This window comes from Salvelinus alpinus, chromosome 11 (assembly GCF_045679555.1).
Source record: "Salvelinus alpinus chromosome 11, SLU_Salpinus.1, whole genome shotgun sequence".
NCBI classification, from domain to species: domain Eukaryota; kingdom Metazoa; phylum Chordata; class Actinopteri; order Salmoniformes; family Salmonidae; genus Salvelinus; species Salvelinus alpinus.
The window spans coordinates 24,594,092-24,620,615 of NC_092096.1; the positions used below are offsets into that span (position 1 = coordinate 24,594,092).

Consider the following 26,524-nt stretch of genomic DNA (forward strand, 5'->3'; position numbering starts at 1 on the left):
CCAAGGAAAGAAGGTTCATGTGGGAAAGGACAGCCTTGGTTATTTGCGGGATGCCGAAATTCCATTCTGCAGAGGTGAGGACACAGACATTACAGGATCCTCCTGCACACAGTACAGCAGCCCCCGCAATGTTCCACTGATTGTCTATTAGTGGAGCGACAAGGTGGCTAGAATACCCAGACCGACTTAACACTCTGGACTGGACTTCACCCTGGAAAGACCCTGAGAAAGAACCAGTCCGGTCTAAAATGGGAAAGGTCATTTATTATTGGTTAGGCGGCGAACGTTGACCAACGTAACCAAAACATTGACAATATGTTTACATTTGGAGAGAGAAATAACTTGTTTATGCTCAGTCAGAGACAACCTCTGTTTTTTGGGGGGATTTTAAGCACTACCATCTACAGTGACCATGGGCTTATACTCAAAACATTTACACAGCTACTATAGAGGGGCCAGAGCTGCGACAACAAGGCCCACAAGAGCGCTAGTAGCCAGGGGGGCCAGCCAGCCAGAGGGGGGGGGGGCACAGCAGCAGACGTGATCAGACAACAACGTCAATCCAACGTTCCTCTAGCTCCTCCCTCAACCTCTATCTTCAGAGAATGAAGCAGAAGCAGGAACAGAAAACAAGATGTGACAGAAAAAGCCCTTAGAACTCGTGGTGACCTTGTGGGTGTTACACTACATCCATATACAGCAGTTATGTTACCAAGCAACATGGAAGATGTGGTTGGTTTTTGGATTTTTTGAAGAAAAGGAGGGACAAGTAAGAGTGAATGAATTCAATGTTAAGCAAGAGAGTAGAAGAGGAAGATGTTAGATTTTCATGCACTAAGGAAACACACACTCACACCCCACAGTGGAAGAAGCGGTGTTGGCGTCAGTGGCAGTAGTAGAAAAGGCTACATGTGTAGGGCTAGAAACATTGGTTACATCGTGCTGTTGTTGGCTGGAGGTGGAGGGCTGCCGCCTTAGCTGGCGCTCCTGAAAGGAGCTTCCGCTCTGGAAGGCACTCACTACATCCATCTGCAAGGAATCAGAGAGGGTGACAGGAGAGGATAGAGCCCAGAAACCACAGCAAGAGGAGAGGCGAGAGAGAAAGGGCGAGAGAGACGAGAGAGAAAGGGCGAGAGAGAAAGGGCGAGAGGCAGAGCGAGAAAAGGGCGAGAGAACAAGAGGAGACCAAGAGTGGAAGAAACCAGAGAAAGGTGAGAGAAAAGGCACCAAAATATAATAGAAAGGTATATTTCCCCCCACTCAGAGAGATATAGCAGTTGAGAGAGAAAGGGGGTGAAAGGCACTGATCTGAAGGTTTCTCCCCGAGCCTGATCTGATGCTTTACATTTCCTCATTAAAAAAATCATCCCATATTCAAATACCTTTCACACCTGGCCCTTTAAGATACCTGTATTCTTCTCAGTATCACACAAAATGGGATTTTCTTCATTGACCATCACATTATCATGTTCAACTTAACTTGTTAGAAAGCCAGAAATAGAATAGGCAAAAATGACCTTGCTTGAGCTTTCCAAAGCAAACAGAAAATCAAAGTCAAAAGAAGGATTTTGAGGGGAACATGCCAGCTGTTCTCTCAAAGTGCTGAGAGAAAGGGAAAGGGGATGAGAAATGCGTAGAGTTAACCTTATGGCTTGTGATTCCTCTTTGGTCGACATCGGTGGAGAAGCGGTCAAGGAGGACATTACCTGAGTCTGGATGCGGTTGAGGCCCCTGAACCAGAGGATCTGTCCACGGCGCAGCTCGCGCTCGGCATGGTCGATCTCCTCCATTTCTTCCATGTCCTCCAGCTCCTCGTCAGGGATCTCCTGCCTCTGGGTGCCGTGGCCGGCAGACTTCAGGAACCTCAGACTTTTGGTGGGGATGGATGAGATCAGCTGGAGGGAGGAGGGGCAGAGGGGTTAAGGGCTTATCACAGTCCAAACCATGTCGGCAATATTGGACCACAAATCCCATCTCTACCACAGAGGACTGACTACTAACATACAGACAGCAAAGACCCAGGTTACTGGTATATATGGAATGACAGGCTGGACTGCAACAGGTGCACAACAGGGACCCTCACACAATGTGCATCTGTTAACCAAACGACCAGTTTCCACAGGAAGTCAGCTCGGAAAATAAATGTGACTGACGCAAAAGTAATGGGTTGTTGTCTGGTGACTAGGGTTGCAAAGGGTCAGAAACTTTTTCCCGAAATTTTCCATGGGAAGTTAAGCCCGGGAATTTGGGGAATTTTGCTTAAAATATATATATATTTTTTAAAGTTAGCTTTATAACAGCAAACCTTTTTTGAGGGATACACAAGGCAATTCTTGGTCTTGTGGCATATTTTGGTTAAACTAGCACCAATTAAATGGAATTGCAGCCCTCTGCATTAACAGTGCACTCTTCCATCACATGTGCAGCTGATTCTCAAGATCTTGCACACTAATGAGATGCTATTGAGCCCACACTACTACTACACTGTCTGAGCCAAGGACTACATGCTTTCTGGTAAGTTCTGATTACAATACTAGGTGGGGTGAATATATTTTATATTACATTTTTGTTAACGAGTAAAATAGTAGCCTACAGCAAAGTGTGTTTATATAATTTCTAACCTGTTAACAATTTCTGCTAGTTAGTTTTTACTACCATGTGGATTTTAGCTTGCTTGAGTCTGCTAACAGTGTTATTTCACCCGTTTTCATACATGTTTCATTTTAAAACATTTATCTTACAAAGGAGTTGTTTAATCTAACTGCTTAACTATTTATTGTTTTTTAAAACTAATTTCCCCCCTAATCTTTACAGGAAAATGCCACAGGCACCATCTGATGTGTGGAGACATTTCACTGCAGCTAATGTTGAAGGAAAAGCTGAGTACATTTGCAAATACTGTGCCAAATCATATGTGAAGAATTCAAGTGCATAAAGTTCCCTCAGCGTTCACAACAAACAAGCTCTGACAAGTAAACAAGTAAAAATGACAAATCAGACACCTTATCGATAGCAACAGCTCATGGTCCTCCTGGAATCAGGAGTTTTTTTTGACTCAATGGAGGAACGTAGTCAGAGAAATGCTGATGAATGTCTTGCTCGAGCTGTGTATGCAGCTGGTTCACCTCGGATGCTCACAGGCAAATGTGTATTGGAAGAGATTGCTGAATGTTCTTCGCCCAGCATACACCCCTCCAACCAGACTACATGCTTCTACTCATTTGCTGGGTGCAGAGTTCAACAGATTTCAAGTGAAGGTCAAGCAAATCATAGAGAAAGCAGACTGTATTGCAATCATCTCTGATGGGTGGTCGAATGTTCTTGGGAAAGGAATAATTAACTACATCATCTCCACCCCTCAAACCAGTATTCTACAAGAGCACAGACACACCGGTCTCTACATTGCAGATGAGCTGAAGGCAGTCATCAATGACCTTGGACCACAGAAGGTATTTGCACTGGTGACAGACAATGCTGCGAACATGAAGGCTGCTTGGTCTAAAGTGGAGGGGTCCTACCCTCACATCACACCCATTGGCTGTGCTGCTCATGCATTGAATCTGCTCCTCAAGGACATCATGGCACTGAAAACAACGGATACACTCTACAAGAGAGCCAAGGAAATGGTTAGGTATGTGAATGGTCATCAAGTTATAGCAGCAATCTACCTCACCAAGCAAAGTGAGAAGAATAAGAGCACCACATTGAAGCTGCCCAGCAACACTCGTTGGGGTGGTGTTGTCAGTCATCATGTTTGACAGTCTCCTGGAGGGGAAGTCTGCTGATATGGACAGCCCCATCAAGAGGATCCTCCTGGATGATGCATATTGGGAGAGAGTGGTAAGCAGCCTGAAACCGATAGCAGTAGCCATTGCACGGATTGAGGGAGACCATGCCTGATGTTCAGACTCTGCTCGCAGATGTAAGAGAAGAAATCCATACTGCCCTGCCCACTTCACTGTTGCTCCAAGCAGAGGAAAGTGCAGTTCTGAAATACATCAAAAAGCGTGAAGACTTCTGCCTGAAGCCCATACACACCGCAGCGTACATGTTGGACCCCAAGTATGCTGGCAAGAGCATCCTGTCTGGTGCAGAGATCAACAACTCCTATGGTGTCATCACTACCGTGTCTCGCCACCTTGGCCTGGATGAGGGCAAGGTTCTTGGCAGTCTGGCGAAGCACACTTCCAAGCAAGGGCTTTGGGATGGAGATGCAATATGGCAGTCGTGCCAACATATCTCATCAGCCACCTGGTGGAAGGGACTTTGTGGATCTGAGACTCTTTCCCCTGTTGCCTCAATCATCCTCCAAATCCCACCAACATCAGCCGCCTCAGAGCGCAACTGGTACTTGTTTGTGAACACACAAAGCACACAACAGGCTGACCAATACAAGGGTTGAAAAATTGGTGGCCATCCGGGCAAATTTGAGGCTTTTTGAGCCTGACGACGAGCCATCCTCAACAAGGTTGGAAAGTGACAGTGAAGATGAGGCCTCAGAGTCTGAGGTTCAAGAGGTGGACATTGAGGAGGTCCAGGAAGAAGACATGGAAGCCTGAGAGGAAGACAACCAAAGCTTTAGTTTCTAGACTATAATTTTACAGATGTATGTTGAAAACATTTTTGGGAGATGTGATGGATCATTGAGGATCATTCAATATTCCCTTTATTTTGTTGTTCAGTGAAATCATCCCATGTGAAGAGTCCACTCATTTAAAGTTAAATTCGTAACTAAATATTTATTTATTTATTTATTTATTTATATTGGAAGGATTTAATCATTTGCAATTATGCCTACTTATAAGGAAAAATGTTTATGTTTCTGTCTCCATATGATAAGGTAAATATATCCAATGCAAAAATATCTACATTTAAATGGTATTAATATTAATTTTCCTATATTCCCGTTAATTCCCACTGAAAGTTTCCACCTCTGAATATTCCCCAAAATGTGCAAACCCTACTGGTGACAAAGCAATGTTTGGTCTGTGGTCATGTCCAGCCATTTACTTGCTAGGTCAGCATCACAAAATGCACAACTAATGACATCACAATCAACAACATAAAAAAAAAAACAGGAGGTCAACAGGAAATTGTAATACAATAGATATATTTCAGAAATAACATTCCAGCGCTCAAATCAGGAATTCTAGATCCTCATCATCCAACTAGCCATTTCAATACAGTGTGGCAATTCAGCTACCCAACACAGCCACATTGGGGCAGTAGTGTATCCCTGACGGATGGGGCAGTGTTGGAAAGTTACAGGTGACGCACTTGCAACTCACTGTGTGTGTGTGGGTCTTCTTACCTGACCCCAGAGGAGACTGCTAAAGCCCAGAAAGGTGCACCATAGCCACTGGTCGATGCTCAGGCCCACGCAGCTGAAAGGTTTGCCTCCCCACTGCACTATGACTATCTGAGAGGCCGGAGAGGAAAGAAACATTTAGAGGTCAAGCTCATTTTCATTCACGGTTTCTTGGTTTGCTGGTAATTCCATTTGACAGATATGCGTGTTACAACAGGTTTCATGTGAACCATGTATGAATATGGTTTGGGTTTCGTTTTTCTTCATTCTTTATTTATCCAGGTGAGCGCCATTGAGATGACTCATTTAAGGGAGCCCTGGCCTTCTTATATATGGGGAAGAATCTATATTCTTCCAGAAATTGACCCCCTTTCCTATACAAGGGTACTACTTTTGTAGCCTGCAGTCAGGCCAAATGTAGTGACCTATTAAAGGAATAGGGTGTCATTTCAGACAGACCCATCTTCCCTAAACATCTGAAACCCTCTTCTAAGAGCATCTTAAATTAACCCCTAGCGCTGGCTTTGCTGATCACTACTTTAAATGAGGGAAAATGTACTCACTACGACTGTGATGTGGTTGTCTCACCTAGCTATCTGAAGACAAATCCACTAATTGTAAGTCGCTCTAGACAAGAGCATCTGCTAACTGACCAAAACATTTTTAAAAAATGATGTCTGTTTAAAGCAGTGAGCAACTCCAGGAAGCAGACATGCTACAGTCTGAAGACACTAGACACTAAGTGTTACCTGGATGATAAAGGTGCCAAAGACGATGGAGCAGAAGATGAGGTTGTTGAAGATGCCGTCGAAGACGTTTCGCTCGCCGTGGATCTTTCTGGCGTTGATCTCGTTGAAGAGCTGCAGGAGGACGAAGGTGTTGAAAATAATGGTGTAGTGCTCTGAGGGAGGCGAGTGGAGGGGTGCGTACCGCCCGCTGTCGATGTCAAAGATCTGCTCACCTGAGAGAGCGAGAGAGAGAGAGAGAGCGAGAGAGACGGGGGAGGTGAAGTGTTGACCCACTACCTTTTAAAAATATCTTTATTTTATCTAGATCACGTGTCAAACTCATTTCACAGAGGGTGTCTGTGGGTTTTTGCTCCTCCATTGTACTTGACTAATGAATTAAGGTCACTAATTAGTAAGTAACTCCCCTCACCTGGTTGTTTAGGTCTTAATTGAAAGGAAAAAACTCAAACCTGCAGACACTAGGCCCTCTGTGGAATGATTTAAAGGTAGAGGCAGCGTTATGATGCAGAAAGGAAACAGTATAGTGGGTCAATTTCCACAACTACTAAGAACGTTGAAGCATAAGGCTCAACTTCACCGCTGTTTTGGTCCGGTGGCTACCACGCACTAACAGCGTTAAAACGAACCCTTGCACATGTGCAGATACTGTGTGTGAGCGAAGTGCTGCATCTTGCTCATCAAAATATCTGCGCCGCTGCTCGTGGCAGTCCCATTGAGATCAGAACACCTCTTTCACATCAAAAGATCAGCAAATTACAATTAAACGTTCAAATGTTCTCAGCCTTCTGCCGACTGAGGTTAATCTGACATTGGACAGTGAAATGTGTTGTTTTGCAGCCGTTGTACACGCCCCTGGAGCAAATTAAGGTTACGTGCCTTGCTCAAGGGCACAGCGTCAGGTTCTTCACCTTGTCGGTTTGGGTATTTGAACCAGCGACCTTTCGGTTACTGGCACAACGCTCTAACCACTAGCGTACCTGCCACCCTAGTTAAGGTGGTAGTAAAGGTGACACCATCAGAGAGCCAGTCGATCAAGACCGCCTCATACCCATGTGAAATTCCATGGCATATGGTAAGCCGTTTCAGCTCAGTGCGCAATTAGAGTGAGATGCAGAGAATGGAAAACACACACACGCTTCTACACAGACACACTAGTACTTTACCTACGAAGAGCAGAGTGAAGATGAGGATGAGCTGGTAGACTCCGTGGCCAAGGATGTTCTTCATCATGGTGCGGGAGATGAGGGGCTTGTTGCGGCCGTACGGCTTCCTCAGCAGTAGAGACTCAGTGGGGGGCTCAGTGGCCAGGGCCAGGGAGGCAAAAGTGTCCATGATCAGGTTCACCCACAGCATCTGGACAGCTTTCAGAGGAGAGTCCTGGCGGGAGAGAGGGAGGTAGGAAAAGGATAGGGGGAGACAGGGAAAGGAGTAGAAAGAGGAGGAGAGATACAGAAAGGGGTGGGGGGAGAGCAGGACAGAGTGAGAAAGATTACTCATGCAGTCAGTACTACTTACATAACATCCTCCACACTATCCCAACGTCAGACTGTAGACACACTGCACAAATCCAACCAACACATTCAAAGAAGTGCAGGCCATAACACGAAGAGCAAATGCTGCCTGAGTAGTGATCATTGAAAGCTAAAAGACTTCAGTAGCCCACACACTGCTCAGAAATGACACAAGCAGCTATACAGGTGTCCACTTGCTGAGTCACCAGAGCTATTCAGGCTCCAGTAGAGAGGCAAACCACTTCACACCAGCAGAGGAGCTAGCGAGCTACATACGTCTATATACACATTGCCGGCTTAGCATTCTAGCAGAGCAGCTAGCTTCATACACATTAGCTGCTTAGCATGCTAGCAGAGGCACTACCTACATACATTGTGCAGCTTAGCATGCTAGCAGAATGGCTAGATACACACAGGTAAACACATTAGCATCTACACTAGCATTCAGTGTGTGTGTGTGTGTGTGTGCGCACGTCTCTTGACCCGTGTGGCCCTCTAGTAAATGCTCAGCCACTCATCACTCATTATCTCAAAATTACAGCACTGTTGGATAATGCACACAGCTCAGGCCCGGAGCTTTAAATAGCTGTTTGTTCCGTTTCTATTGCGGGCCCATTTACCATTGTTTTACCCCTGGGTGAGCACTAATTTGGCGGCTGCTGTGACCGACAGGTCAAATAGGGGCAGATGATTGCTACCTCTAGTCAGAGAGAACCTGAAAAGCAGCTCTGATCCAAGGGAATACATTAGAATAAATTGGTTGCTCCATTTTGTACTGCCTCAGTCATTGTGGATACACACACACACACAGATCATAGACTTCAGTCATAGGTGACAAATCTTTCCATTCAAGCTAAGGGAGGATAGATCCTGGTGCTGCTCCTAAGAACCAAACCCTCTATTCCCTCTACAATGTCCCCTCTGAATGCAAATCAAATCCAAGAGCACAGCACTTAGTTTTTCTCCATATCACATACAATGAGTCATAACGCGCAACAGAGCTGGTGTGCTGTGCTCTGCTTGTTTCAGCAGAAGGTGGGGGAGGGGCAAGAGAGGAGAGGAGCAGGTATGTGTGTCAGTCTGTGTGAGGCATGGAGGAAGAGAAAGTAGCCAAGCCGACACACACTAGTTAGACAAACTTGTTGCTGCCATAGTTTGTCTATCATACCATCTGATAGTGCCCGACTTGAATGCATCAAATTGTTGTAAAGAAGCTAGATAGCTAACATAGTAAGGCTGATTGAGGCTGTTTTGCTGCGCTCCCCGTACTGGTCTACAACACCATTCCTATTAAACAACAGCCTACCTGTTGGTTGATCATTGTAGCCTACTCCTTCTCATTTGGCCATCTTCATTCAGTCATTTTAATTCCATTTGGCATTGATTAGAAATGTCCCACTTCACTTGCGCTTTGATTGACTAGAAGCTACACGTGAAACGGATGTGTAGGCTACATGAGTCGTTTTTACAGGGAGCACTCATAACTGTCATAAAACTGTTTATTAAAAAATAAATAATGCAATTATTTTTTCTCATTTAAACTTTATTTAACTAGGCAAGTCAGTTAAGAACAAATTCTTATTTTCAATGACGGCCTAGGAACAGTGGGTTAACTGCCTTGTTCAGGGGCAGAACGACAGATTTTTACCTTTTCAGCTCGGGGATTTGATCTAGCAACCTTTCGGTTACTGGCCCAACGCTCTAACCACTAGGCTACCTGCCGCCCCAATGGTCTATGTAGCAATGTCACAGACAATTTTATTTAATTTCAGACAAATCTTTTTCATTATTAAAATAGGCCTATATTCTTCTTACAAATTAATATACTCCCAAGTAATGGAAAACCATCATCCGGTGTGATATCTGCATAACCGTGCCCATCCCTAGTTTGTGTGTGTGTTACCTGCGTGATGCAGGCGCCGGTGAAGGCCACGATGACGGCCACTACGTTAACGGTGAGCTGGAACTGGAGGAACTTGGAGATGCTGTCGTAGACGTTGCGGCCCCACATCACCGCCTTGACGATGCTGCTGAAATTGTCGTCCGTCAGGATGATGTCAGACGCCTCCTTGGCCACGTCTGTGCCGGCGATACCCTGCAGGTGACACACATTAAGTTCTATACTGAAGTTGTGCAGAGCCGTGGTCTAGTGTTAAAGCCCTCCGCTCTGGACACACATATTTCTCTCCCAGGAGACAAGGGTTCAATCCCCACTCCAAACCTTCATACCATTCTTCATATCCCTGTCTACCCCTCGGGCAACTCGGGCAACTCTCATTAACGGTCTCATTAAGTCAAAATGCGTAAGAGAAACAAGAGTTCGATATTCAAGTAGTCGTAGCCCTATACACATGTAATTGCGGTGCAGTACGTTTGTTGTTACTGTTGATATGTGCCGATATGTGACGGCCATTGGTCACTACAGAGTGCGATGTTATCAGTCAGTCAACTTCGTTGAACTTCAGTTTCACATCTTTCGCTCATGTAAACATGCAGTAAATTACATCCATAAAGTTTACAGTGACATCTTTAAAACCCAACATCGTTTTTGACTCCCCATATAAAAGTGCAGATTAAAGTTCCATCATGATCGTTATCTGGACTTGTGACGATATGACTCACGGTTATCTGGACAGTATGAGATTCCATACAGTACGGGCAATCATTTACAGCCAACCAGTAGCAACATGTTACTTTCTGATAGGACTGGCAGAGAAATGAGACTCACCATGGCGAAGCCGACATCAGCTTTCTTCAAGGCGGGCCCGTCGTTGGTGCCGTCTCCTGTGACTGCTACTACCTGCCTCTGTTCTAAGACCGTACTGTCGATGATACCTGGGGGGAGAGAGAACAACTTACCAAATAAGACATCTGAAATGACAGATTTCAGGACACTGTGACTTGTGAAAATGACATTTTTCATTTTCATCCTGAAAGAGCAAAGCGAAGTACCTTTGACTAATGTGTGCTTGTCGGTGGGTGAGGATCGTGCAAGTACTCTGAGTTTTGGCCAGATCTTATCAATGCGCTCTTGTTCAATCTAGAAGGGGAAAAATGAGACTAATTAGCCTACAATCCCCATTCTTCATCTATCAACCATGTTGTTAGCTCGTTCCATTAGTCCATCAGGGCCAACTAACCCTACTAGGTTTATTAACACTGAAGTACAATGTCAAACAGGGTCGTGTTCATTAGGGCACGCAATGGAAAAAGGTCTCAAACCTTTTGCAATGGGAAATGAAAATAAGTCTTTCTTATTGGACGAGCCCAGGTAGTCTCTCCCTGTTTCAATCCATTTTCTTCCGTTTGGTGATAATGAACATGACCTAGATGATTGTGTTTTGGTGTAAAGGCACGACAATATATTTAACCCACCTCTCCCTTCTCGTTGCGGATCCGTCGGTTGAACTCCTTGCCTTCCATGCACAGGAACTCGTCTCCGGGCTGCAGGATGCCACACTTGGAGGCGATGGCGCGGGCCGTGTTGATGTTGTCCCCGGTTACCATGCGTACCGTGATCCCGGCACGCTGACATTTCTTGATGGCGTCCGGGACCTGGAGGGGCAGAGAGAGAGAGGTGTTAGTATGACTGACTGGCTGCGAAATCCGGGTTTCCTGACAGCTGCAGGACTGTCCTAGCTTGCAGAGCTCAAGCCTAGGCATCAGCTCAGGGAGTGTACACAAGTCTTCAGGTTTCAGGCAAGATCACTGTACGAGCAAACCACTTCTGTTCCATAGGGAACAAGTCATCCTCAATATCCCATCTGGTTGCAATGGGTCTTTGACTTTCACCATCACAGGAGCTGTTGATAGACCATGTGTGAGGCTGACAGAGATTACCCATTAACTAGGACCCAGAGTTGTTCCTAGTCAGTGGCCTCTCTGAATGTCACATATCTATACTGATAAGAACACACTTCGGGGTCAATGGAAATGTCAATAACACAATAACTCTGACATTTGCATACAACTGTGTGCAGAGGCTTGCTTCCTTTTCAATAGTCTCATGCCCTAGAAGCCATGTCGGGTGTGTGGTAGGTAAAGTATATCAGATTACTCCACTGTATCTTTGCTAATGTCAGTCTGCTTGTTTTGTTTGACTGTGGTCCATAAACTGACCTCGGGTCTGACTGGGTCCTCGATGCCCACCACACATACACAGGTCAGGCTGGTGAGGATGTCGTTCTCCTGGTCCCAGTCAGGCTCGCCCTCCGAGACAGGGAAGTCGCGGTAGGCCAGGCAGATGGTGCGCAGGCCCTCTGAGGCCATGGGCTCAATCACCTTCTTCACCATGTCCTCTCTGTCCCGGGGACGAAACACCTTGGTCTCGCCGCTCGCTGTCAGAAGCTTAGAACACCTGGTGGTGGGGGAAAGAGCGAGAGAAAGAAAGAACGAGAGAGACGGGTGTGATGTGGTTAGACCCAGCAATGTGATAACACACAGCAGGAAGCCTGTTTCTCTGACTTCGTCCCAAACGGCACCCTAATCCCTACATAGTGCATTAAATTTGACCAGACCCTATAGGTGGGTAAAAAGGAGGCATGTTTAGAGCCATTTGGGAAGGCTTAGACTCATTTCTCCAGGCCTGTTTTTAAGAAGCTATGTTAAGGGGTTTGGTGGGATGCACTTGAACTACTTAGCGGCTAAGCCGAAAACAATTCCTTTGCAAGCCTGCCTGGCCACCTAGAACCCATGTTAAGCTCTTTGAATGAGAGGTGCTTAGTGCTTTGCTAATTGTGTGCCATCCACTACAAAACCAAAGTTGTTCCATGTTTGTATGAGGTGATAACTTGTACACTATCAGTATATAATATCATTGGCTATATATGCCACTTAGCAGACCCGGTTGTCCAAACTAACTTACTGAATGCATACATTTTAGTATGTGTGTGATCCATGTGGAAATTGAAACAACAACCTTGGCATTGCTAGCACAACGCTCTTTCCAACTGAGCCCCACAGGACCATAGAATCCATACATGGACTTAGATGTACACCAATTTACACTTAGTTTACCATTAATATCAATGTCTGACTAGTTAAGATTCACCCCACACTGAATACTGAGAGCAGCTTGATTTAGCTTGAAACCCAAACCTACTTCTTGAGGAGGATCTCGGAGGCTCCCTTGCTGAACATGCGGAAGCTCCCGTCGGCGTTCTTCAGCACGGTGCTCATGGACTTCCTGCAGGAGTTGAAGGTGTAGACCTTGTAGAGCTTCTCCTCAGGAATCTCGTTGCGGATGGCCTGGTAGTCACGCTTCAGGTCATTAGCGAAGCCCAGCAAGGCACATTCGGTTTTGTTGCCCACCTGGCGCGGCAGACCTCCTTCCTTCTCCGGAGACTGGTTACAGAGAGAGACACACCAAGTGTCACGTAAGGGTTGTGTTCAATTGGCACAAAACAGAAGAAACCGCTACCAAAGGGAGTGCAATGAGGAGGTACCGTCTGTACTTGCCCAATAAGAAAAAAGCTTGTCTTCCGTTGTCAAATGTTTTGCTACGGCATGACCTAATGATTAGGACCCAGGTCACGTTGGAGGCTATTAACATTCAGTCATCTCATTCTAGTGATTTGTTACTGACATGACATTTACCAGCAAAACTCCTATCCCACATTTAATCAATTAAATCGTCAACAATATCTATTCTAAACCCATCAGTGACTACACATCGATAGTGCACACACACACACACGCCTGTGCAGTACTCCTGGACAGACAACCATTTTTCGAGGCAACCTCCCTTACCATAATGTTGGTGGTGTAGGCGCTGTTGACGCTGATGCCCAGGACAAGGATGTCCATGATGGTGGCGGAGATGAGCTGGGCATCAGGCACGTTGCGGTAGTGCTTGTCGGCCACATAGGCCTGCACCACCGTCATGCGGTTCATGGTCAGCGTGCCCGTCTTGTCCGAGCAGATGGCCGTAGCGTTGCCCATGGTCTCACAGGCGTCCAGGTGACGCACCAGGTTGTTGTCTTTCATCATTTTCTGTTAGGAAGAAGACGGAGGGGGGGGGGGGGGTGTGTTGAGGAGGAGGGCGTAGGGGAGACATGAAAAAGGTCATTGAATTAAATATGAGCTGCAGAAGGTAAATATGAGCTGCTGAAGGAGGTCAAAAGCCTAAAAATAGAAAGGGACAGTTTAACTAAGCTTTTCCATTCAACAGTACTGCAGTGGCATCCTCTCCTCTCTGCATCAAAAGCTGCTGTAGCTTCTAAGTCTACAGTGGTGTGAGTGGGCTGGATAACGCCTTAGATACTGGTCTTCCAGGGCTAGGGTCTACTACTGATATTACTAATCAACCTGTTGGCCCAACAACTCCAGTTAGAAGGATCATGACACAGCCAACTGGCTTTAATGTATCATGTAAGGCTAGCCTCTTAAAGCTATAGTCTTGGCTAAGTGAAGGGCTAACTGGCTAAGGGCTAACCTACTTTGTAAGCGAATAAAGCTTGAGAGTGGCAGTGCGGGTCTGTTCAAACTGCTTGCGGTAAAAACTACACCAGGAAGTTGAATTGTAACCTTGCACAGCCACAATGGCTTGGCGATATGGCCTAAAAATAAATGTTTTCAAACTTATTGATGAGTCATGATATACACTATATATACAAAGTATGTGGACACCCCTTCAAATTTGTGTATTCTGCCATTTCAGCCACACATGTTGCTGACAGGTGTATAAAATCAAGAACACAGCCATGCAATCTCCATTGACAAACATTGACAGTAAAATGGCCTTACTGAAGAGCTCATTGACTTTCAACACCTTTCCAACAAGTCAGTTTGTCAAATTTCTGCCCTGCTAGAGCTGCCCCGGTCAACTTTAAGTGCTGTTATTGTGAAGTGGAAACGTCTAGGAGCAACAACGGCTCAGCCGCAAAGTGGTAGGCCACACAAGCTTACAAAACGGGACCGCCGAGTGCTGAAGCGCGTAAAAATCTGTCCTCGGTTGCAACACTCACTACCAAGTTCCAAACTACCTCTGGAAGCAACGTCAGTATAATAACGGTTAGTCGGGAGCTTCATGAAATGGGTTTCCATGGCCGAGCAGCCGCACACATGACTAAGATCACCATGCGCAATGCCAAGCGTTGGCTGGAGTGGTGTAAAGCTCGCCGCCATTGGACTACGGAGCAGTGTAAACACGTTCTCGGTAGTGATGTATCACGCTTCACACCATCTAGCAGTCCGACGGATGAATCTGGGTTTGGCGGATGCCAGGAGAACACTACCTGCCCAAATACATAGTGCCAACTGTAAAGTTTGGTGGATGAAGAATAATGGTCTGGGGCTGTTTTTCATGGTTCAGGCTAGGCCACTTAGTTCTAGAAAAGGGAAATCTTAATGTGACAGCATACAATGACATTCAATATGATTCTGTGCTTCCAACAGTTTGGGGAAGGCCCTTTCCAGTTTCAGCATTACAAAACCCCTGTGCAAAGCGGAGTCCATACAGAAATGGTTTGTTGAGATCGGTGTGGAAGAACTTAACTTTTTAGGGATAGGGGGCAGCATTTTCACTTTGGATGAATCACGTGCCCATAGTGAACTGCCTCCTACTCTGTCCCAGATGCTAATATATGCATATTATTATTACTATTGGATAGAAAACACTCTGAAGTTTCTAAAACTGTTTGAATTATGTCTGTGAGTATAACAGAACTCATATGGCAGGCAAACTTCCAAACAGGAAGTGGAAATTCTGGGGCTGGTTGATGTTAAACTCATTGTGTATTCACATCCCAGTAAGATATGGATCTGTTCGCACTTCCTACGCCTTCCACTAGATGTCAACAGTCAGTAGAACGTGGAATGAAGCCTCTAGTGTGATGCGGGACCGGATGGCAGCTATTTGAGTCAGTGGTCTGGCAGAATGCTAGTTCCTGGTCACGCGCGCTAGTCATGATATGGCCATGTGTTCCATTACCCTGTAGACAAAAACGAATGCTCCGGTTGGAACGTTATTGGATATATATGACAACAACATCCTGAAGATTGATTCTCTACTTAATTTGACCAGTTTATTCGACCTGGAATATAACTTTTTGAAGTTTTCATCCGAGTTCGCCTGGACCAGCGCCTGCGTTTGGACATGTGAACTAAACGTGCTCGCAAAAGTAGCTAATTGGACACTAGTAATGGACATTATCGAACAAAACAGCGATTTATTGTGGAACTAGGATTCCTGGCACTGCATTCTGATGAAAGATCATCAAATGGAATATTTATGATGTAATTTCGTATTTCTGTTGACTCCAACATGGCGGAGAAATGTTGTGTATTTCTGAGCGCCGTCTCAGATTATTGCATGGTATGCTTTTTCCTAAAGTTTTAAAATCTGACACAGCGGTTGCATTAAGAACACGTGTATCTTTAATGATATGTAAAACATCATAAACTTTGATGAAAGATACATGAGTACTTCTGTTATTTGACGTGGCTCTCTGTAATTACTCTGGATATTTTGGAGGCATTTCTGAACATGGCACCAATGTAAACTGAGATTTGTGGATATAAATATGCACATTATCGAACAAAACATAAATGTATTGTGTAACATGATGTCCTATGAGTGTCATCTGATAAAGATTATCAAAGGTTAGTGATACATTTTATCTCTATTTCTGCTTTTGTGACTATCTTTGGCTGGGAAAAATGGCTGTGTGTTTTTTGGATTTGGTGGTGATCTAACATAAATATATGTTGTGTTTTCGCTGTAAAACATTTTTAAAATCGGACACGATGGATAGATTAACAAGATGTTTATCTTTCATTTGCTGTATTGGACTTGTTAATGTGTGAAAGTTACATATTTTCAAAAAATATTTTTGAATTTCGCTCGCTGCCTTTTCAGCGGAATGTTGTGACCCCTGGGCAAGAAAGGTTAACTGGCCTGCACAAAGCCCTGATCGAACACATTTGGGATAAATTGGAATGCCAACTGGGAGACAGGCCTAATAGCCCAACATCAGTGCCCTACCTCACTAATGCTCGTGGCTGAATGGAAGCAAGTCCCCTTAGCAATGTTCCAACATCTGGTGGAATGCCTTCCCAGAAGAGTGGAGGCTGTTATAGCAGCAAAGGGGGGACCAACTCCATATTAATGCCCAGGATTTTGGAATGAGATGTTTGATGAATGTTTTTTTTCTTTTTCTCTAAATAAGCTGTGTCTTCAATACACTGCATTTCAAACAGTCAGGAATAATTGAATGATACCTAAGCTAAATATAAGCCTTCCACAACCATAACTACTAATTATTTAATACAAATAGTTTAACTTGCTTTTTTGCAATAATCACTGATCTGGCTCTCAAGTCTATGAAAATGCCATTTTGTAAACAAATGTAACAAGAATGGCAGGGGAGCCTAGTGGTTAGAGCGTTGGACTAGTAACCGAAAGGTTTCAAGATTGAATCCCCGAGCTGACAAGGTACAAATCTGTCGTTCTGCCCCTGAACAAGGCAGTTAACCCACTGTTCCTAGGCCGTCATTGAAAATAAGAATTTGTTCTTAACCGACTTGCCTAGTTAAATAAAGTTTAAATGAGAAAAAAAAATGGCAAAAAGAACCATGCATAATGCACATCCACTAATAATGACTAACTTCTTACAACAGGCATTATAGAAACCCAACACAGATCTCATAAACAACCTCTCAAGCACAAGCCTACGTGCTAGTGAGTAGCCAGCTAATCTTTATATTTACTCCATATATCATCCAGCCCTAACAGACACTCCATATTCGGACAACTACAACTAATAAAATGGCTTATTGTCTGGTAGTGTTTTTGCTGCAGATCCTGAGGCGGAAGGGGAACCTACTTTGACAGAGTAGGCCAGGGAGATGGTGACGGCCAGGGGAAGACCCTCGGGGACGGCCACCACCAGCACGGTGACGCCGATGATGAAGAACTTGACGAAGAACTGGATGTAGATGGGTGTGCAGTCCTTGTGCCAGGGCAGGCCCTGCACCCAGAAGGTGTCCACCACGAACAGCACAACCAGGATGATGACCGTGATGGCAGACATCACCAGGCCTAGAGAGAACACAGTAGTGAGACTCATCACTCTTCATCCACAATATAAATCAACAGGAGTGTAATCATTACACCCATTCGGTTGCCAAAACGTTTACTGTCAACAGAAAATGTTTTGCAAACTAAACTAAAGTTTCTATTAGACAAATTAAGGTACGTCCCTCCCGGTTTTGTCTCTCGCGAAACGGCGAGAGAGAGCGACGGCGAGAGAGAGCGACAGCGAGAGAGAGAAAAGAGAAGTTCACTGACCGGCTTTGCCAATTTGTACTGCCAATTTGGTTAGCTTCCCCTGGAGAACGGACTTCTCCTTCTTCTCCTTCAAGTTGGATTTCCTCTTCTCGTCGATGTCGACTTCGTCGCTGTTGAGCGGCTGCATCTCCATGGCGGCTCCGTCCGCGGCTTTAGCTGAGGGGGAGAGAAGAGAGGGGACGTTGACTTAAAGGTTGGACTGACTCAGAATGGAGGTACTCCTACTGCAGTTTCAATTACCAGCCCTCAAGGGTGAGAACGCTTCTGGTTTTCATGTTTTAGTTCTAATCAATTGGACTGTTTTGCCAACCAATTAGCTGATGAATGAACTACCAGTTAAGGAAGGAAAACCAGCACTAGTAGCCTTGCCTTTCTGCCTACCTGGCTCATGTTCAGCAGACAACAAGCGCAAACTAAGATTTTGAAACAGGATTTACAGGTACAACTTACAATCAAATGGCCCATTGTAATTTTTCTATTTCAAAACATTCCTTGTTTCATGCCTACTGACCATAACCTGATTACTGTTCATTCTTGCACATTAATTTAAAAAAGCAAGTCACTGCACAACTGTTAAAGCAAACAAACTTTGGACATAGAAGTTGAGGGGGGCGGGGTTGAGATAAGCAAGTTGGAAAATCAATGACAAGTAGTTCCATCTCTCCAGTCCTTTAGTGTGATTCAATAAGGAGTCATTTTCAAAAGAGAATTGACAGGGTGCCATATTTTTTGCAAACCTTTTCTTTTGGCTTCGATTCACAGAGGAGTGCTTTTGGAAGGGAACTTGGGGTAAAAGTCATTGCAATTTTGAATCCGGTCCAAAATGTAATTTGGTAGGAATCTAATTACCATATTCCCACTCAGAGAGCAGCAGCCCTGGGATCTGTGGAATCCGCTGGGACAGTGGCCAGACTGACACCATTTCAATTCCTCTAAAGCCCCCTTCCCTCCAAGGTTTGAAAACGCCAACAGACACCTTGACTCATCTGACCAAGTAACATAGAAGACGCTGAGCCCCTGGTCTGACGGTGGGCAGGCGGGCTAGCCAGGCCAGCAGGGCTGATCTCTAACCCAACTCTCCAAATGATAAAATCATTATCTCTGGCCCTGCCAGGGCTAGCACTGCAGGGGAGGATCAATGTGTCGGCTTCACCAGTCTCTCTACCAGCCCTGGACTGACTGACCAGTCATTATATACTGTCTGTCTCTCTCCCAGCCCTGGACTGACTGAACAGTCATTATATACTGTCTGCCTCTCTCCCAGCCCTGGACTGACTGAACAGTCATTATATACTGTCTGCCTCTCTCCCAGCCCTGGACTGACTGAACAGTCATTATATACTGTCTGTCTCTCTCCCAGCCCTGGACTGACTGAACAGTCATTATATATCACCAGTCGATTCTATCCCCAAGCTCCTCCCTTGCTGATGCCAGGAGCCACACAGCCAGCATCTGCAGAATGGGTGCCACGATATTCCCAGGTGGTGTGTTCTGCATTTACACAGCCTGTAATCCCAGACTGAAGGATTATTCTGCTCACTCCTGGCAAAGACAGAATCTGTGCACAAAGGAGCAGCGCCAGGACCTCAATGAACAGGCTCTGCTAGCTAACAGCACAGCTGCCGCTCTGTAGACACTGGCTGACTCAATGGACTTTAGAGAGCTGGGTCTCACGGTCGTACAATAGCATGACGCTGAACAGCTGACAAGGTCTATGAGTACTATAGAATGAAGGGTTCAGATTGGACAGCTACGTCCTCAATCAATAAGAGAGAGAAAGAGGGAGCGAGAAGGCCAAAAAGAAGATGCTCTTCCCCAGGATTGTTACAGGGCTGTAATCTCCTCGCTAAATCGCCATAGCTGAATTCAACAGCACCTGCAGCTAAATTCTTGGAGAGGCAAGGCAGAGAGGGCGAGAGAGAGAAGGTAACATGCTGGCCCAGACTAGACAATGAATGGACCAGTAACGGGCGCGCACACTCTGACCCACAAGGCCACAGAGTAGCATGGGGAAACAACCTGACCCGACACGGATTAAGCTACTCCTACTGACACCAGGCTAAACGACAGGTGAAGTTTGAACTAAAATCCAATGCTGTTAAATGGGCTGAGGAGAAGGCAATAATGTAGAGCGAACCAGATCAAGGTACTGTAGCAGCGTGCAACCAAGTCAAAAGGAAATTAAAACGCACTCCGGCCTGTTACACTCACCTTTCTTGCGGTTTTCGGCTGCTCCATCTTGTTCTGTGGATGGAAAGTAAAATCCAGAGGAAGAGAGTCAGTCACTTATTGGGGAGCAAATTTCCAATTATGTAAATCTCCCATTTTGATTTGATACCGTGAGAGACGCCAATAATTTTTATGAGAAGCCAAACAGATGAATGCTGGGATTGCATTATGACACGCACATTCTAAATCAGCTCCTCCAGCCAATAGGCCATTCTTACACCCTCGCCTCATACCAAACAAGTCCACACACACACACACACATACACACACACAATAGAACTACAGCCAGCCACTTTTATCATACACAAACACACCGAAAGCCTTAAACTACATAAATTGATCCACATCCTACTAAAGTATATTAACTTGTTTCAAAACCCTGAAACGTATGCACACATGTACACTATACATACAAAAGTATGTGGAAACCCCTTCAAATAAATGGATTTGGATATTTCAGCCACACCCATTGCTGACAGGTGTATAAAATCGAGCACACAGCCATTCAATCTCCATAGACAAACATTGGCAGTAGAATGGCCTTACTGAAGATCTCATTGACTTTCAACGTGGCAGCGTCATAGGATGCCACCGTTCCAACAAGTCAGTTCAAATTTCTGCCCTGCTAGAGCTACCCCGGTCAACTGTAAGTGCTGTTATTGTGAAGTGGAAACGTCTAGGAGCAACAGCGGCTCAGCCGCGAAGTGGTAGGCCACACAAGTTCACAGAATGGGACCGCTGAAGCGAGTAAAAATCATCTGTCCTCAACACTCACTACCAAGTTCCAAACTGCCTCAAAGCAACGTCAACACAATAACTGGTTTCCATGGCCGAGCAGCCGCACACAAGCCTAAGATCACCATGCGTAATGCCAAGCGTCGGCTGGAGAGGTGTAAAGCTCTCGCCGCCATTGGACTCCGGAGCAATGGAAACACATTCTCTGGAGTGACGAGTCACACTTCATCATCTGGTAGTCCGACAGATGAATCTGGGTTTGGTGGATTCTAGAAGAACACTACCTGCTCCAATGCGTTGTACCAACTGTAAAGTTTGGTGGAAGAGGAATAATGATCTGGGGCTGTTTTTCATAGTTCGGGCTGGGCCCCTTAGTTCCTGTGAAGGAAAATCTTAACGCTACAGCATACAATGACATTCGAGACGATTCTGTTTCCAACTTTGTAGCAACAGTTTGGGGAAGGCACTTTGCTGTTTCAGCAGGACAATGCCCCCATGCACAAAGCGAGGTCCATACAGAAATGGTTTGTCAGAACCCTGACCTCAAACCCCATTAAACATCTTTTGGATGAATTAGAACGCCGACTACGTGCCAGGCCCCGCAGCAATGTTCCACCATCTAGTGGAATGCCTTCCCAGAAGAGTGGAGCCTGTTATGACAGCAAAGGGGGGACCAACTCCATATTAATGATTTTGGAATGAGATGTTCGACCAGCAGGTGCCCACATACTTTTGGTCATGTAGTGTACACACACACGGCCTTGATTGAATAGAACTACAATTGCTGAACAAAGAATGGCAGAAGGCACTTGGCTATATGTAGAACACACACTAACAGCATATATCCCATCGTGAGCTGAAAGCACTCAATACAAGGCTGTCGACTGCACAGGCATAGCAGCATTGAACACGGCAACAAGTGCTAAAGTAAAGCCTTGCCAACTATTCCCATTGAAGCAGCAGCTCTCCCAAAATAAGTCCCACCACAGCTGAGACCTGACCTGTGCTCAGCTTAGCTCTAGTTCAAACCTCTCTCCTCTGTCAGCTCAGTGCCGTCTGCTCTGCTGTGTGAGTAAGTGATTAGTGGTGCTGCCATGTTGCTGCAGTATACAGCCCAGACAGAAGCCACTGATTCTCTACCTGTCTGACTCTGCTTCCTCACACTTCTCTGCACATCAACTGCATCTATAGAAATTCAACAAAAGACTGTTGAGGAAAACTTCATTCTTTGTGTGACGGGCAAAGGCATAATAAAATGATGAAAAAGCATGGGTAGAGAAAACTGAATCATGAATCGATTCCGCCGCGCTCTGAAATGTCAACGTACTTTTCTTCTCTTTCTTCTCCTTCTTCTCCTTCTTCTTAGCCTCCTTCTCCTCCTCGTCATCGTCGTCTTCCTCCGAGGCGCCCAGTAAAGCGAAGATTATTCCAGTTTGAGAGTTCTCACCCACGGCTGTGACCAGCATTTTGCCGGAGCCCTCCATGACGTGAGTGCCTGCAGAGGGAAAACAGATAAGGGGGGGGTGAGGTAGACTGCCAGGGCTTTTCCTTTCTATTACTTAGCTAAAGCCATGTAGACTAGGACTATGCTAACATTTTCCATTACAGTACAATTCTATGGGGATAGGGGAATGTGGGCATTTGCAGTCCTAGATGCTGATTCCTGTGGTAAAGTGAGTAAACCTGGGGGATACTGATAAGCATGATGTTTGTGCCTGCCTGCAGATAGAGAGGAGAGGTAGGGCCAAAAAGTCAGGCGCCTAGCTAATGCTACAGTGTAAATGCTAGGTGTTCCCCTGACTATCACTGATCTAATGCTACAGTGTAAATGCCAGGTGTTTCCCAGACTATTACTTAGCTAATGCTACAGGCACCAACATTCCCCCTTACATGGACAGTGCAGTGTGCCCTGCCTAGCTCTGTTGCTCCCAGCTTCATGTATCTGCTTTAAATTGGTACTGATAGTAAGGAATATTTTTGGATATTTCCAGTCCTGGGTCTGGATTCGGGAGCCTGTGGTCATTGAGTAAATCTGAGCGGAAAAACTGTAGGCCTATTTTGACAGCTAAATATGAGAGCATACAAACGTAATAATATCACATTTTGGAATGACATTTCAAAAGCAGAGTCAAGCCTCAAATACTCGTCTTGGATGATAGCACACAAACACATTCGCACACTCCCAGCCTTTAATCAAAAGCCAATTGTGAGCCTCAGTGAATTAATGGAAACATGAGTCCCACAACACAACAGTAGCTTTCTCCAGAGTTTAATGCCCACAACTGAGACAGAGAGACAAGTGCATTAAGAGCTCCCCATGCCGGTGTTAATGAATTAATTGGGCAGGGGCTGGTCTGAACTGGGTGGGATGATGATACAGACTAAAGGCAGACAGGCTCTCTTGGAGGTGAGACCAAAGGGGGCTGGGAGAGGCAAACAAGCACTTTTAAAATCTCCTCCTTGGGGATCTGACCATAAAAAGCCCATTTATTACAGGATCAACGTGCCTTCATAAAATGGGATTAGGGACAAGACGAGCAATACCCTCGGACGGCAAAATAAAACCGGGTTTAGATATATATATATATATATATTTCACAGCGCTCAAGTAGTCCTGGACCTACATCATCAGGTCCACAATCAGGGGTCCTATTGGAGTTCAGAAATATGCATTTTCAAAACACAGACCATCAACAAGATATGAGTTTTAAACCATTTCACCTGCGTTTTATATTGAAAGTCAGTGTTGTTTTGCTTCAATAGTCACAGAAAATACATTAGTGTAACACACTCAGAAAAATCGCTTCATTTTCATCAGATGATAACAGAAGTGCAACGCTATTTGGCTAGCACCCACATAAGTAAATAAGTTTACAATTTAAAAAAATGTAAAAGTTGCAAAAACAATACATGTCCATCATATTTCTAATATTTACCAGCTACATTTCCTAATGTATTTCTTGAAGTTACTATAGCATTTTACCTGAGAAACGTAGGCTAGACCAAGAAAAGTAGCTACACATCAGTCAGAGCACTCTCTGCTGATTGAATTCACCAATGTCATTCTCATCAGAGTGTAGAAGTGCAACTGAAGCACACCAGTCTGATGCAGAGCAGAGATTACAATAAGCAGAATTTGAGATCTGCCTTTACAAAACACAGCAAGATATTTCTTATGAGTTCTCTTTATTTTTGTGGAAAACACTGAACTCCCTGACAATACTTCTGGACTCTAGCTCAGAATATTGCTTGATACTGCCTGCATACCCCATTCCATGACAAAGTCAGATCATATATCAAGGGCCTGGCATTCTATTTCAGTTGCAAAAATGTTTTATTCCACTATTAGGGGTGGGGTACCTGGCATGATATTTAAGTTGTAAAATGTTTTATTCCACTATTAGGTGTGGGGTCAATTCTAGGCTGGGCAACTGATCTACAACCACATGAGCTTCATAGTATAAGAAAACAAGGCAGAAGAACAAGAATAGAACAGCTACCTGACAACAGCATGGGGTCTCTATCCAGCGTTTTCTTGACGTGGTCCGACTCCCCCGTGAGGGAGCTCTCATCGATTTTGAGATCATTTCCTTGAATAAGAATACCATCCGAGGGCAGGAGATCACCTGGGAGACAAACAGAATAAATATTCCTTTATGAATTCACAAGACGTGTGGCTGAAAACAGAATACATTACACACTCTGGTCAATTCATCCTTGCCAATAACAGATAACTGGGTCCTAAATGTCTTCCCATCTCCTATGTAGTGGACTACTTATTATTTTTTCTCCCCAATTTCGATCTTGTCTCATCGCTGCAACTCCCCAACAGGCTCGGGAGACAAAGATCGAGTCGTACATTCCCCGAAACATGACCCGCCAAACCACGCTTCTTAACACCTGCCCACTTAACCCAGAAGCCAGCCGCACCAATGTGTCGGAGGAAACGTCGTTCAACAGACGACCGAAAGTCAGCCTGCAGGCGCCCTGCCCGCCACAAGGAGTCGCTAGAGTGCAATGGGCCAAAGCAAGCACCCCCAGCCAAACCCTCCCCCAACACGGACGACGGTGGGCCAATTGTGCACCGCCCTATGGGACTCCCAATCACGGCCGGTTGTGACACAGCCTGGGATCGAACCCGGGTCTCTAGTGACACCCCGGGTGGCCATAGTGGACTACTTTTGACCAGGGGCCATGGGGCTTGGGTCAAAAGTAGTGCACTTATATAGGCAATAGGGTGCCATTTGGGACGCAGAAAGAGGTGCCTCTTACCGTATTTTATTTGTGCAACGTCGCCGACCACAATCTCAGCCACGGGGATTTGGATGACTTGGCCGCCGCGGACAACAGCAAACTTCTGCTCTTGTTCAATGCGGCTCTGCAAGCCGCGGAATTGCTTCTCTTTGCTCCAGTCGTTGAACGCTGTCACCAGCACGACGCAGACGACCGACAGCAGGATGGCGGCGCCTTCGATCCAGCCCGCCTCTGCCTCACCATCATCCTCCACCCCTCCAGCTGCACTCCCACAGTCTGCATAAGGATCAAAGCACACAGTTAGAGGGATACACTGACAGGTGTCTAACAGACAAAATCTGAACACATATCATTAAATGTTGGTAATTAAATAGTAAACGGGTGACAACCAGGCCCAGACGGAATTGCCGTCCTCAGAATTTATTTTAAATAAATTCACTGCAAAGGGATAGTTTAAGTCAAAATACAAATAAAATGTACACAGTGCAGTACAATGGACACCTGCAGTGCCTTCAGAAAGTATTCACACCCCTTGACTTGATCCACATTTGGTTGTGTTGCAGCCTGGATTTTAAATTGAGATTGTGTCACTGGTCTAAACACAATACTCCATAACATCGAAGTAGAAATATGTTTTTAGAAATTAATTCAAAATGAAAAGCTGAAATGTCTTGAGTCAATAATTCAACCCCTTGTTATGGCAAGCCTAAATAAGTTCAGGAGTAAAGATTTGCTTAATAAGTCACATAAAAGGTTGCTTGGACTCACTGTGTGCAATAGTGTTAAATATGATATTTGAATTACTACCTCATCTCTGTACCCCACACAGACAGATAATTGTACGGTCCCTCAGTCAAGCAGTGAATTTCAAACACAGATTCAACCACAAAGACCAGGGAGGTTTTCCAATGCCTCGCAAAGGGTACCTATTGGTAGATGGGTACAAATAAAATAAAAAGCAGACATGGAATATCCCTTTGAGCATGGTGAAGTTATTAATTACACTTTGGATGGTGTATCAATACACCCAGTCACTACAAAGATACAGGCGTCCCTCCTAACTCAGTTTCCGGAGAGGAAGGAAATCACTCAGGATTTTCACCATGAGGCCAATGGTGACTTCATTTTAATTTATTTTATTTAACTAGGCAAGTCAGTTGAGAACAAATTCTTATTTGGACTACGCTGGGCCAATTGGCACCGCCCTATGGGACTCCCAATCACGGCCGGATGCGATGCAGCCTGGATTCGCACTGAGATGCAGTGCCTTAGACCGCTGCACCACTCGGGAGCCCAAATCCTTGGGAGACTTACAGAGTTTAATGGCTGTGATAGGAGAAAACTGAGGACTGGTCAAAATTGTAGTTACTCCACAATACTAACCTAAATGACAGAGTGAAAAGAAAGAAGCCTGTACAGAATAAAATAGTACAAAACATGCATCCTGTTT

The 26,524-nt window shown here is 45.1% G+C and overlaps 1 protein-coding gene across 7 annotated transcripts in view; it reads right to left on the minus strand.

Moving 5' to 3' along the window:
* Positions 1-26,524, minus strand: part of atp2b1a (ATPase plasma membrane Ca2+ transporting 1a) — a 60,845-nt gene that overhangs the window by 3,876 nt on the left and 30,445 nt on the right. For 2 of the 7 annotated variants that reach the window (XM_071332163.1, XM_071332164.1), the window contains exons 4-22: positions 25,093-25,350; positions 24,321-24,446; positions 22,148-22,315; positions 21,961-22,005; positions 20,068-20,100; positions 17,857-18,012; positions 17,393-17,607; positions 13,317-13,559; positions 12,670-12,911; positions 11,688-11,925; positions 10,944-11,123; positions 10,521-10,608; positions 10,297-10,403; positions 9,472-9,663; positions 7,221-7,434; positions 6,058-6,269; positions 5,312-5,419; positions 1,707-1,895; positions 937-1,029 (exon numbers count right to left, since the gene is read on the minus strand). In XM_071332163.1, coding sequence (XP_071188264.1) covers positions 937-1,029; positions 1,707-1,895; positions 5,312-5,419; positions 6,058-6,269; positions 7,221-7,434; positions 9,472-9,663; positions 10,297-10,403; positions 10,521-10,608; positions 10,944-11,123; positions 11,688-11,925; positions 12,670-12,911; positions 13,317-13,559; positions 17,393-17,607; positions 17,857-18,012; positions 20,068-20,100; positions 21,961-22,005; positions 22,148-22,315; positions 24,321-24,446; positions 25,093-25,350 — 3,107 coding nt within the window. Of the gene's footprint in view, positions 1-854; positions 1,030-1,706; positions 1,896-5,311; positions 5,420-6,057; positions 6,270-7,220; positions 7,435-9,471; positions 9,664-10,296; positions 10,404-10,520; positions 10,609-10,943; positions 11,124-11,687; positions 11,926-12,669; positions 12,912-13,316; positions 13,560-17,392; positions 17,608-17,856; positions 18,013-20,067; positions 20,101-21,960; positions 22,006-22,147; positions 22,316-24,320; positions 24,447-25,092; positions 25,351-26,524 lie in introns of all 7 variants that reach the window. The other 5 variants (XM_071332166.1, XM_071332170.1, XM_071332169.1 and 2 more) reach the window with 4 other exon arrangements.